This window comes from Echeneis naucrates, chromosome 12 (assembly GCF_900963305.1).
Source record: "Echeneis naucrates chromosome 12, fEcheNa1.1, whole genome shotgun sequence".
NCBI classification, from domain to species: Eukaryota; Metazoa; Chordata; class Actinopteri; order Carangiformes; family Echeneidae; genus Echeneis; species Echeneis naucrates.
In genome coordinates, this window is record NC_042522.1 from 4,509,604 (window position 1) to 4,521,460 (window position 11,857).

Here is an 11,857-nt window from a genome sequence, read left to right on the forward strand (position 1 = left end):
TTGAATAAACTGTTCCAGCTACAAAGTATCTTGTGTAAATTTGTTTCCACTCATGTGTTGTTTTCTCCACTTGTTTGCTTCGCGCAGTTCTCCAAGGAGAAATACCTGCTGGAGTCTCCGCCTGAAAAACTTCGCAAAGAGTTGGAGGAGGAGCTGAAACTGAGCACCGCTGACATCAGAAGCCATGGCTGGTACCATGGACACATACCCAGAGAGGTGAGCGCAAGCCTAAATACACACACACACACACACACACACACACACACACACACACACACATCGTGAAGAACACTTTATAGTAAGCATACTTATTATGTGACATTGGAGGTCCTGGATGAATGTTTGGGAACAGATGAAGACACATTCTTTCCATGACAATAAACGCTTGATGTAACACTGCTTGTGTACAGTGTACTGCAGCACATACAGACTGACACTGCCCGTGCCAGGGTTATGACAATACACACACACAACAAGCAAAAACGATGATCCCTTATTTGTAAATCAGTAGTTGTATATTAGCTGTTTAAGTTATTCATCCAGCACAAAAATATCTTCATATCTACTAATTTCATTTTGACAGATATGAGAATTTGGTGCTGTTTCCTATTTATCTTAGTTTAAATTAATTATATTCTGTACAACATTAGCAATTTGACACCACATCAGGGCATTGATCATGGAGTGCATTTATTGTTTTTACTGTCAATTTATTAATTAAGTAATATATATATGTATATATATATAAATATATGAGTTTGTATGGGTTTTATATACACATGGGTTTTCGTTAAATCGATTCAAGGGTAATGAGTTTCAATGCAAACACTGAACTTTCTCAATTTGAAACGCTTTAAATAAAGTCTCATTCCCTGCAGCAGTGAAATTAAATAAAAAATCTCAAATTATGGATTGCTGCTACAGTTCTTATTGTTTAAATACCTCACATGTCATAATATATGTCAAAACTCCTGACTTAATTAAGATTAAGCACAAACGATAGTATTTCTCTGTGGGTTGAGGCAGTTGTCAACCAATAGTCTTAGTTGAGCGATTACTTGGACAAAATCTCTGGCAATGAAAGCCCAGTTTAAATGCTTTACACACAGAATGACACTGATTAATGAATCCCATCATCTGTCACAGCTCAGTAGAAATTGCTTTAGCGTTCAGAAGGAAGGAAATTCTGCCAAACAGACAGCTGCACGTGTTGCTGACGTATGCAATTGAATTTCACAGCTGGTGACTAGGACACAGGGACACACAACGGGAGACCTAAGCCCACACATACACTCCATGCACATGTGTAGGGCTACTTCTAAACACAGCCTCTGTCTCATGATCAACCTCTATTTTGTCTTATGCCTCACTCACATATGAACACCACGCATTCATATCAGCCATCTGTGAGTCTCTTCTCCTATGATTTACATAAAATATTCATTTATTCATAGATTTACCCCAGTGTAAACTTGGGGAAACCCTGAACACCCTGGTTTCCAAAACAATACTTAATGACTAGTTCACTCACACTGATGGGGCACACTGTACATTAGCCTCTCTAAATCTCATCGTTCGTTCTCAGTTTTGTCATCCTCTTCTATTCTTCTTTCCTTTAAAGCTGGGACTTCGGGTTTCTGTATAGTGACCAGTGTTTCCTCTTTAGTTGCATTAATTTATGTGCTCTATATTAGGGAAAAACATGATACATTTTTAAAGGCAGCAAGGGATCAGAATTTATGGAAACAAAAGAAAGGAAAAACACTTGCATAAGTAAAATGATCCTGCGCCTGTTTTGAGTTTTCTAGTGTGTTTGTACTGCCTCCTACTGGTCACTGACATTCAAGTTTTAAAATGATTGGATTCAATATGTTAGATGGCCATCCCTTTTCAGACAGATATTTTTAAAGGGAACGCTGCTCAATTTCAAATAGACTGAGTCAGTATTTGTAATCTGTTCGTGCAAATACCAGTGAAACATCTAAACATCTGGAATCAGCAAGCCATTGGCTACGAATGGGAGATTACCTTTATGGATTTCTTGTTTTTTCCATAAATTTTAAATAATGTTTTTACATAAGAATTGAAATCAATAAAAAAAAAAGTAATTCCAACCAGTGTGGATGGCATTTTATCCTGCACTGCCAATTCAAATTCTGCATCAGGTAGACAGTTTCCCAAGGCATTCTGATAAATAATCATGATTCTCTAGATTCAATTATTAAAGAGTCAGAGTGTCCGTAACAAAATGTTGACACACTTGCTCCAGCTCACTGAGCCAAATGTGCTTCCATTTCTTTAGAACTGGACCCTTTTCATTTCCGTTTCCCAATTTAAAATCATATGCTTTACATTCCTTTGTCTAGGTGTCAGAGACTCTGGTTGTGCGTAATGGAGATTTCCTGGTGCGTGACTCTCTGACCAGTGTGGGTGACTATGTGCTGACCTGTCGGTGGGATAATGAGGTGCTGCACTTCAAGATTAGCAAAGTCCTGGTCAAATCCAGTGATACAAAGGTTTGTATTCAGCTCTTACTGGCTGTTTGTTAGTGTATTTTGTTCTTCTTCTGTAATTTTTAACATGACACATATGTGATGTCGTTATATTTTGTCGGCAGGAAGGACAGTTGATAAGTTAATGCTCTGCAGGAAATGTGCAGGTGTAGTTAATAATATTATGACTCAAATTGTTGACAACAACATGCATATGTCATTTTGAAAGGTCAAAATATTGAGGATGTCTTTGTCACAGATGTGACTGGTCAGAAATGCACCTGGGCACTGCAGTTTCATACAACGCATTGCAACATTATATTTAAAATAATGCCCTGTGAGAAAGGCCTATTTTCTGTTGAGCAGCTCTGCCTTTGTTTCTCTATTTCCAAATCTCAGTGCCCACCCTGCTTTCTGAGTTCTCTTTCATTATGAGTTTGAGAACATTTTGAAACGTATTGGATTAGTCTGCACTGTGTAAGCTGGTTTGATGTGTTGTGCAAATAACAGACGGACATCAGCTCTTTGTGTTCTGCACTCAAAGAGAAGTGTCATCTGAAGGCTCCCCCTGTGCAGCAATGGAGGACACAAAGATGATACATTATATGCCGACTCTCTTGATCCTCAGGTGCAGTATTTGTTGGAAACTGACAGTTTCGACTCAGTCCAAGAGCTTGTGAGGTTTTACATTGGTCAGCGCAAACCAGTGTCCCAGTCCAGTGGCGTCCACATCTACTGTCCAGTCAGCAGGACTCTCCCTCTGCGCTACCTGGAGGCCACCTTTGCATTGTCCAACAGCAAGCAAGGCTCTGCCTACTCGCCATCCAGTCAGAGGGGGGCGTACATCAAGAGGAGAAGCGTCACCATGACCGATGGGCTGACGACAGAGAAGATGATACCTCACAGGTCAGCATCAGCAAAAATGGGTGGAGTTATGTATGTTTTTGACGAGTGGAGATACAGCTCTGTCATCAAGCATAACAGCTGACCAATCTACGATTAAACCCTGATCCTTCTTTAAATCCTTATCGAATTTATTTTTTACATTTTAACATTGTTTCATTCTAACATCTCATGCCATATATGTGATCAGTGACTCAGACAGTCCCAGCCCAGTTGGGACACCAGTGGTACCACCGGAACCGGAACTGGAACCGGAACCTGAGTCCAACTGCAGGTTGTGTGTTTTGCGAGACACCAGTATTGTGTTTGAGCACCAAATTAGTAAATTTACCTCCCACATTCCTACAATTCGCTCACTTCACACACACTTCTCGCACCTCCCCTTGTACTGAGTGTCCTGGTAGTGTCCTCAGAGTGACTCATTCACTTGATCACTTTGCAATAGGCCTCTTAATGTTTCAAACAGAATGAGGCTGGTTGAAAATGGGCATCACAGCAGAAGAGACAGAAGGAGAGAAGGAGCAGAAAGCTATGTCGTGTACAGTGTAAAAAGTATTGTAATGTAATGTAGTGTAACAGACTTTTGGGTATGATTATAGACCACAATGATTTCCTGTTGTCAATGTGGTAACAATTAGTAAAGATTACACATCTTACATATCACAAGAATTATGTCTAGATGTGTAGTCACACTGTACTGCATTTTCTGCTCCTGCTTATCTTAATTCATAAATGAAACTAAATCTGAAATGTTTGCCTCAGGAAGTTGAACCGTCGCCTTTAAGGATACACCTCCTCTTCCTCCTCTCTCACCCTGAAATGATGAACATTTACATTCTCGACCACACCATTCCTGTCATCTGAAACTGATAGATGTGGCATCCTAATTTGCACTTGTTTAGTGACATTCCCTTCAGCACCCTGACAGCTTTTAAATCCAAACCCTCATGTTTTAACATCCTACAAATGCTGTATTTGCAGCCCATCAACCATCCACCATCACAAAGATGCAATGCGGAACTGTGCAATGAGCATGGACCAGATTCAGGAGTATCGCTGCCCCTTGTCGCCTGTTGGGGAAACCCCCCTGTCTCCAGCATATACTGCTAGTAAGTGCCAGCGAAGCACAAACCCAGCCGCATGAATCATGGGGGACTAAATGCACTTCCATTCACATTCACAAGCACACCCTCTGTTGGGGATTTCTGATTGTTCTCTCTTTTTTTCAGTCACCAGACAGAGAGCCCACTCAAGTGGGCGGGTTCTGGCTGTTGTCCCACCCTCCCCTGTGATGCGTCGCTCCAGTGACCCCCAGCTCAGCCCCTCAGCCAGTAACAACCCTCCAGAGCATCCCGCACATACCTCACACTCAGTGCACTCCTCACCTGCCCATCATCACAGCTACCAATCACATTCCTCAGAAACAGCAGGGAGCTACTGTGACCTCAGACCCTGCCCTGCTGGACCCCCCAAGCCTCCGACTAAAAGCTACGTGGAGCGGTTGCGAGTAGAGGAAGGGAGGGGGGGGGGTGCAAGGGAGGAAGGAGAAGGGGTGTTCTGTGCGCCGCAGGTGGAAACAACATCATCATTCAGGCCATCCAGGTACATGCATGTTACGCTTCAAGTTAACTAACCTATCTTGGCTTGTGTAAAATTGATGGTTTTAAAGGTCAATATGTCCACTGATGTTTTGCTATGAAGGGCAAAAATATGAGACTGAAGAGTTTTTTATCAAGAGCGTGTGTGCAGCCACTGTGTGAGTTAGCTGAGACTGACTGAGACATAGTTGGGAAAATGGCTGATTGTCCTGTGGGAAATGACGGCAGGTTTCACACCGTGCTCACTGTATTTTATTGGACTTCCAACGCCAAAGCAGGATGTAGTGTATTAGGGTTGTAGAAGAAAAGAAAAAGAATGCGTTGGGAGCAGAGATGAAGCAGACAGCTTCAGTTCGGATATGTGAAAATCACATTTGGGAAATTTGGTGCTGGGTGCTTACTGCGATGTGTGTTTTAACACTCCTCAAGAAATTAGGGCAGTGAAGTTAAACCGTAGACTGGATAGTTGAAGAGAGGGAGTCATAATTTAGCCAGACAGCCCAAGCCCATCAAGTAGAGACTGACAGGGCCCATAAGGATGTAAAAAAATTTTATCAGGTTGACTTCCTGTAGACAGACGTTAACTAATCAGGTGTGGCTATTGTTTTACTGAAACCTTTACTTCAATGTTACTGGTTCTAAACCAGTAACATAAATGATAATGGTTGTCACAGTACAACATGAATGTCCCAACAAAGAACCTTCGATGTCACTCAGTAACAGTTGCACCATAGCTTGTCTAGCAGAGAGCACAAAACTTTCTGTAAAAATAAAACTTTTAACATAAAATGTATCCCTGTCTTTATTTAAAAAAAAAAAAAAAAGCAAAGCAAAACAAAACATTGTTTATGTTTTACTTGCATGATCTTTGAAACAGAAAACTGAACCGCTGGTTGTAGCCCACTTATCGTTACAGCACTCCTGTTGTAGCCCTTGCCAGAGGTGGGGTTTCTGTCCTGGTTTTCTAACGAAGTGTATTTGCTCCTGTGCAGGTACGAGTCTTGCCTCATGCCAGTTGAGAACAAGCCTCTGGAGATGTCGGTCTTGAAGAGAGTCAAAGAGCTGCTGGCCGAGGTGGATGCAAGGACTGTAGCTAAACACATCACCATGGTAGACTGTGCGGTATGTATCGACACAGATAGTGTAACCAAAGACACATAGGCATGTATACCGGTGGGCAAATATTAGACAAACCATTGTTTTTTATTGTTTGGGCAGGTTGCTAGAATATTGGGCGTATCCTCAGACATGCAAAAGATGATGGGAGTGTCCTCAGGGCTGGAGTTACTGACACTTCCACATGGACACCAGCTGAGACTTGATCTGCTGGAGAGGTACAAACATTTGTTTTCACTGCCTTCCTTTACACATCGCACAATACCGCTTTCATTAATTCAAACATTTATCATTGCCGCTTTTCAGCTTCTCTCTTCCCTCTCATCTTTCGTCTTTTCCCTCTAAATCTTTCACCGTTTTTACCCTCTTACGTTCAATTTCTGGTCCACCTCTGTTTTTCCTCTGATTTCCTAAATGTTACCAGCTGGCCATCTAAAAAACTAGACATGAGACATAACAGAGTATATTACAACTTTCTCTTTTAACCTTGCTTAAGTTTTCCAATTATATGTTTTATAAAATCACCAACATCTGTAGGCTTCACTCAAATTTTATCTGCAACAATTAACTATTTATTGTGTTTCTTTCCTCAGGTTCTACACCATGTCTATCATGATGGCAGTGGACCTGCTCGGCTGCACAGGGAGCACTGAGGAGAGGGCGGCCCTACTCCATAAGACTATCCAGTTAGCAGCTGAGTTGAAGAGCAACCTGGGAAACATGTTTGGTTTTGCTGCAGTGATGAGAGCCCTGGAGTTGCCGCAGGTACGAGTTGGATACAGATAACAGTCACCATTGTTAGAACTCCATTGATGTCCCTCAATTTACTATTATTATTTTTATTTTCTATTGCTCATTATGTCAGATCTCCCGCCTGGAGCAAACGTGGGTGACTTTACGACAGAGACATACAGAGGGCGCTATTTTATATGAGAAAAAGCTCAAACCTTTCATGAAGAATATGAATGATGGCAAAGGTGAGTTTCTGTTTTACGTTAGTTTGTTTGACATGTAAGCAGCTGATGTGTGTTTCAATGTGTTTTACTCCAAATGATGTGTTTATTTATTTGTTTACTTACAGAATTAAGTGTTCTGTCCAGCACCTCCTTCCCCCACATCATTCCTGTCCTGTCCCTACTGGAGCGAGGAGTGGCTCTCGGCGAGACGCTGGAGCCATGGGAGAGTGCAGAGGTTGGAGTAGACGTGGTCATGTACCACTTAGAGACGGCTCGTACCATAGCACATCATGGGGGGATCTACAGGACCAATGCTGAGACCAAATTGCAGGGTAAAGTCAAGTGCAGAACAGTTAACACTACATCCTTGCGATGTCTTGTCCAGTGTATGTTACATCTCACACTTTTAATGCGCTGATGTTAATAAAGATGTGTGGATACAGTATCAGGGTCATGACATCACCAGTTTGCTGTAATGATCGTGTGGGTGGTTACTAAGTTTACTGCATTGATCTCTATTACCCCTGCATTGGATCTCAGTTTGAGGCATTACTGCTTTATTGAACAGTCTCTCAGTAACTATCAATGAAAATTTGTTTTCTGTTACGCGTTGCTATAAATCTGCCTGACATCAGTCTGCTCCCTCCCTCAACCTTCTTAAAGCAAAGTTAAGATGGTACAATGCCGGTTTCATAGACTGAGGCTGGAGAGGTTTCACTCTCTAATGACTGATGAGGGCACAAAGGGTTATCTTTGTTTAGCTTCATTGCAATGAGAATGATCACAATCAGAAAAGCATGAATCATTTTTTATTTGAGTGATCAGATGATTCCATCTCAAAGCCTCACCAGGGCTCTCAGCCAATTCTTTTAGGGATATTTAGGGAAAATAGCAAATAGTAATTAGTTTTTTTGTATTTGCTGGTTTTATTTTTATATTTGTAATTCACATGTGTTTATTCTTGGAGACCTTCCATATAATTGTGCAAATATTGCATAACTAAACTGTATTTTTCCTCTCCTCTTCGCTCATCTCCTCTCATCCTCAAGGATTCCAACAACGAGCAGAAATACACGAAATCTTCCAGACAGAGTTTCAGATGCGTCTCCTGTGGGGCAGCCGTGGCTCTGAAGGCAGCCAATCAGAGCGCTATGAGAAATTTGACAAAGTCCTCACTGCCCTATCACACAAGCTAGAGCCTCCTGTGCGCCACAGCGAGCTATAGCACCTACTCAGAATGCCCGCCATCAAATAAAAACAACCCCCCAGCCCCATCTGTAGTGGTACTCATAGTACCACTCATAGTGTTACACTCTTATTTTGCATCATAGAGGATGATCTGGAAGAGTCCAATTTGAACACTGGGAGGGGTGAAAGTGACTAAAGAGGCAGCTAAAGAGCATTGAGCACGAGGAACACAGAAAGGACGGATACTAACTTAAAATGTGTTGCACTGACTGTGAACTCCAAATAAAACATGGAGTTCTTTCCTGTCGACATTCTCACTCAACGTTATAATGTTTAAATGGCAACAAAGACAACACGAGCTAAGTCGTTAAGAATACGGTGGAGAAGGACGGGCTTCTCCTCTGCTTGACACAAACAGTAACGTGTACGGTATGCCTCAAGGGCCAAAACAGAGCTGCAGAGTTTGGCTTTGCTCCAATAATACACAGACACTCTCTTGTTTCAAACAACTGCTGTCAGACACTGTAGCAGAAAGGACAACAATAAATTACTTAGCTCATACAGTATATAGATGTTTTGTCTGTGTGACTGAATCAGTGTGTGCCTTTCTGTAAGCATATGTACGTATGTTTACATTCCTTCACTTTCTTGTGTTTTTTTTTTTTCCTTCCTTTTTTTGTCTTATTTATTTATGATCAAAGGATACCAGAACATTATGGATGTTGCTTCGCCAAAGTTACAAGAATCCGTCAGTTCTCATTTTGAGAAAACCATGTTCATAAAGCCTCATCAAATATGCATCAAGCTGTCTCCCATCAATCTATTAAAAATGTATCAGAGCCATGTACATTAATAAATGTGTCAGAAATGTAATATTTCAAAAAGTAATGTTTCAACTTCAATATGAGGACTTTGTACAGAGTTGAAAACACAAGAGGACAAAGCAAACCTCCCTCTGTTGTAGCTGTGTGATGAATACATTTGACATTGTGTCATGTGCACAATATGTAGCTTAACACAAGCATTTAGAGACTATGGAAAAAAGGGATGTACACTCTAGTCAAAGCAGTTTTTCACTTAGTGTAGAAACATGTATGAAGATGTTTTGGTGACTTAAGCAATATGGGTTTACAGTTCACAAATTTACAGGAATAATTAAAATGGTTGATGAATGCAGCTATAAATATTGCACTAAGTATAATGTTGTTTTAAATGAACAACTTGGCTGAGAAAATAAGGCAAAATTCAGTATACATCATATAGATGACTGATTGAAGATAATACTCATCAGATTCATTTTTCATCTTGATTTTTAAGCTTCCACTAATAAGGACGTGTTGACTTCAGACCTGCTGCAAAGAGTTTTGGTTAGTGTTTAATTGCAATAGGATTACATTTTAGTTGACTGTCAATCATCAGATCATTTGCAGTGTATAGGCCTACTCTTAGGCCTAAACTATCATTTCAAGGAGGTTTAAGACTCAGTACCCGCCACATCGCTTTCTTTTTCAAATGGCAATGTTTCATTTTGCACCTTTTCTTATCTAAACTGATTCTCTTCATGTGGATGAATCATATTTGGCCTGTACAGATCAGAGTTCACAGGAGTCTTGTGCCAGCTCCCTCTGCAATCCAACAGGGGACGGTGTTTAGTCAGCAAAAGAAAAGAAACCCCACAATCGTTAATGGTAACACGATATAAGAGGAAGACAGCACACACACACACACATACAAGCGAGAGCATTTGTTTGTTTTGAGACCAAGAGGATGCCTGCTGGTTTAGGTCTGATATTTCCCATTTCTGACGGTGAAAAGGTGAAGAAGGTGAAAGATTTTTTTTTTATTTTTTTTTGTCTGTTTATGTGTTGTCTTTTTATGTCATTTGTTGAGAGCTGGCCAGGAATGCTCTGACAGTGTGCGCATTCTCCTGCTATATGTAAAAGAACTGTATGATATGAACTTAAAAATCAAAAAGACAAGAAACGATTTAGGCCTGCTCTTGTGGGTTTTTTTTTAACGTACTGTACATAATTAACTTTGTTTCAAATAAAATGATTTGCTTGTCTCCATGTGTTTGGTTATCTGTTCAGGCAAACATACTGATAAAATTGTGTGTGTGTAATGGCTTGGCACGAAAAGCCTGATAATATGTAGGGTATCTATTTTATATAATCGTCATCAAATTCAGTCAAAAGATCCACACAATTAGTTAATTCTGTCATTTTACTTAAAAAGTGACAAATTTTTTTAAATCATTTTTTATTATATATATAATGTCAATAAGCCACCCGGTTACAGTTCGACATGTTCCTTCTTTACAATGACGATGGAGTCTGTGGCTTATTTTATTCAATTTGAAGGCCAGTCAGTTTTTTTATGTTTATTTCCTTTTTTTTTTATTTTCTTATTCATTTTTTCGTTTGTGATAAATAAGAAAGAAAAAATCGAGATAACAACTGGCTGTGATCTTAAAATGTTCAATGTTTCGTTCGCCCATCAGTTTTGGATTATTCCCCTAATTTCATTAGAAGTGAATAGTGTGAAATCTGTTGGGTTAGTGTGAGAAACGGACGGGAAGACTTGTGTTTCCGGCTTATTCAACAGGCTGCCCAGATCCGGCCCAATGTCGATTAATGGTTTAATTCCAAATGAATACAACTTAAAATTTTATGGGGAAAAGGTGATCATATGAATTGCTAGTTACAACAAAAGAGTGACGTTGTTGGTTTTTATTTTCAAACAATAAAGAAATTAGGTAAACACAGAGATAGGCCCCTCCCTCTGATGCGTAGGTGTTGCGGCGATTTATCTCTGTGTGACACGCACAAACGCACGCTCTTCACTTTCTAGCAATGGAAAATAAACACCAAAATAAAACAAAGTTAGTTATAGTGGGAACAGCCAGTGAAAGTCACATACAGACAGAGAAATGGACAAGTTTTAATTGGCTGCCTCCTGATTTATCCCTCCTGACGACATCTTTACTCCAGGTGGATTTACCAGAGGTAACCATTAGGTGAAGTTTTCTGATGCCCTAATAATGTTTGCTCAAAAGGGATTTAGAAAATATTCAAGAACTTAAATGAGAACAAAGAGTTGCAACCTTTACTGTCAGAAGACCATCATAGACATGTTATCCTACAGCCTTGTACCCACACACATGCATGGAGTAGCCTGAAATATGATATATGTTGATGAAAAGTAGCAATTTAAAGAATGATAGTGGTTTCACTCATTAATTCAGTCTGAACTGGACAGACTTGCATTTTAAGGTTCATACTTTAGATTTCAGATTTAGTCATGTGGTAGCTGCTGGTTGTTGGAGGAATAGTACTGATAAAAGCTTTTGGAAATGTCTTGGTGTCTGTGGCTTTCAAGAAATAGTCTCCCATGAACAACACAACTAAATAGCCGTAATTTAAGAAACAATGGAGTTCTCTCTTTGCAGTTTAAGAAAAGATGCTGGTGATTGTGAGCCACGCTGCTATACTCCCTATGCACATGCAGACATAAACCATCACCACCAAGTGAAATGCTTAGCAAAAACCAAATCAAAGTATAAAAACTTATACAATACCCGGGGAAGTCTTTAGGGGATGATGTG

The 11,857-nt window shown here is 40.2% G+C and overlaps 1 protein-coding gene across 2 annotated transcripts in view; it reads left to right on the plus strand.

The window, feature by feature from the left end:
- The window catches only part of sh2d3ca (SH2 domain containing 3Ca), a 48,581-nt gene extending 38,263 nt beyond the window's left edge, over positions 1–10,318 (plus strand). The window contains exons 6-16 of one of the 2 annotated variants that reach the window (XM_029516323.1): positions 88–216; positions 2,367–2,516; positions 3,121–3,398; positions 4,377–4,504; positions 4,625–4,997; positions 5,986–6,115; positions 6,212–6,327; positions 6,703–6,874; positions 6,975–7,086; positions 7,191–7,397; positions 8,115–10,318. In XM_029516323.1, coding sequence (XP_029372183.1) covers positions 88–216; positions 2,367–2,516; positions 3,121–3,398; positions 4,377–4,504; positions 4,625–4,997; positions 5,986–6,115; positions 6,212–6,327; positions 6,703–6,874; positions 6,975–7,086; positions 7,191–7,397; positions 8,115–8,290 — 1,971 coding nt within the window. In that variant the 3' untranslated portion in view covers positions 8,291–10,318. The remainder of the gene's footprint in view (positions 1–87; positions 217–2,366; positions 2,517–3,120; positions 3,399–4,376; positions 4,505–4,624; positions 4,998–5,985; positions 6,116–6,211; positions 6,328–6,702; positions 6,875–6,974; positions 7,087–7,190; positions 7,398–8,114) is intronic. The other variant, XM_029516324.1, reaches the window with a different exon arrangement.
- Positions 10,319–11,857: the final 1,539 nt, after the last annotated feature.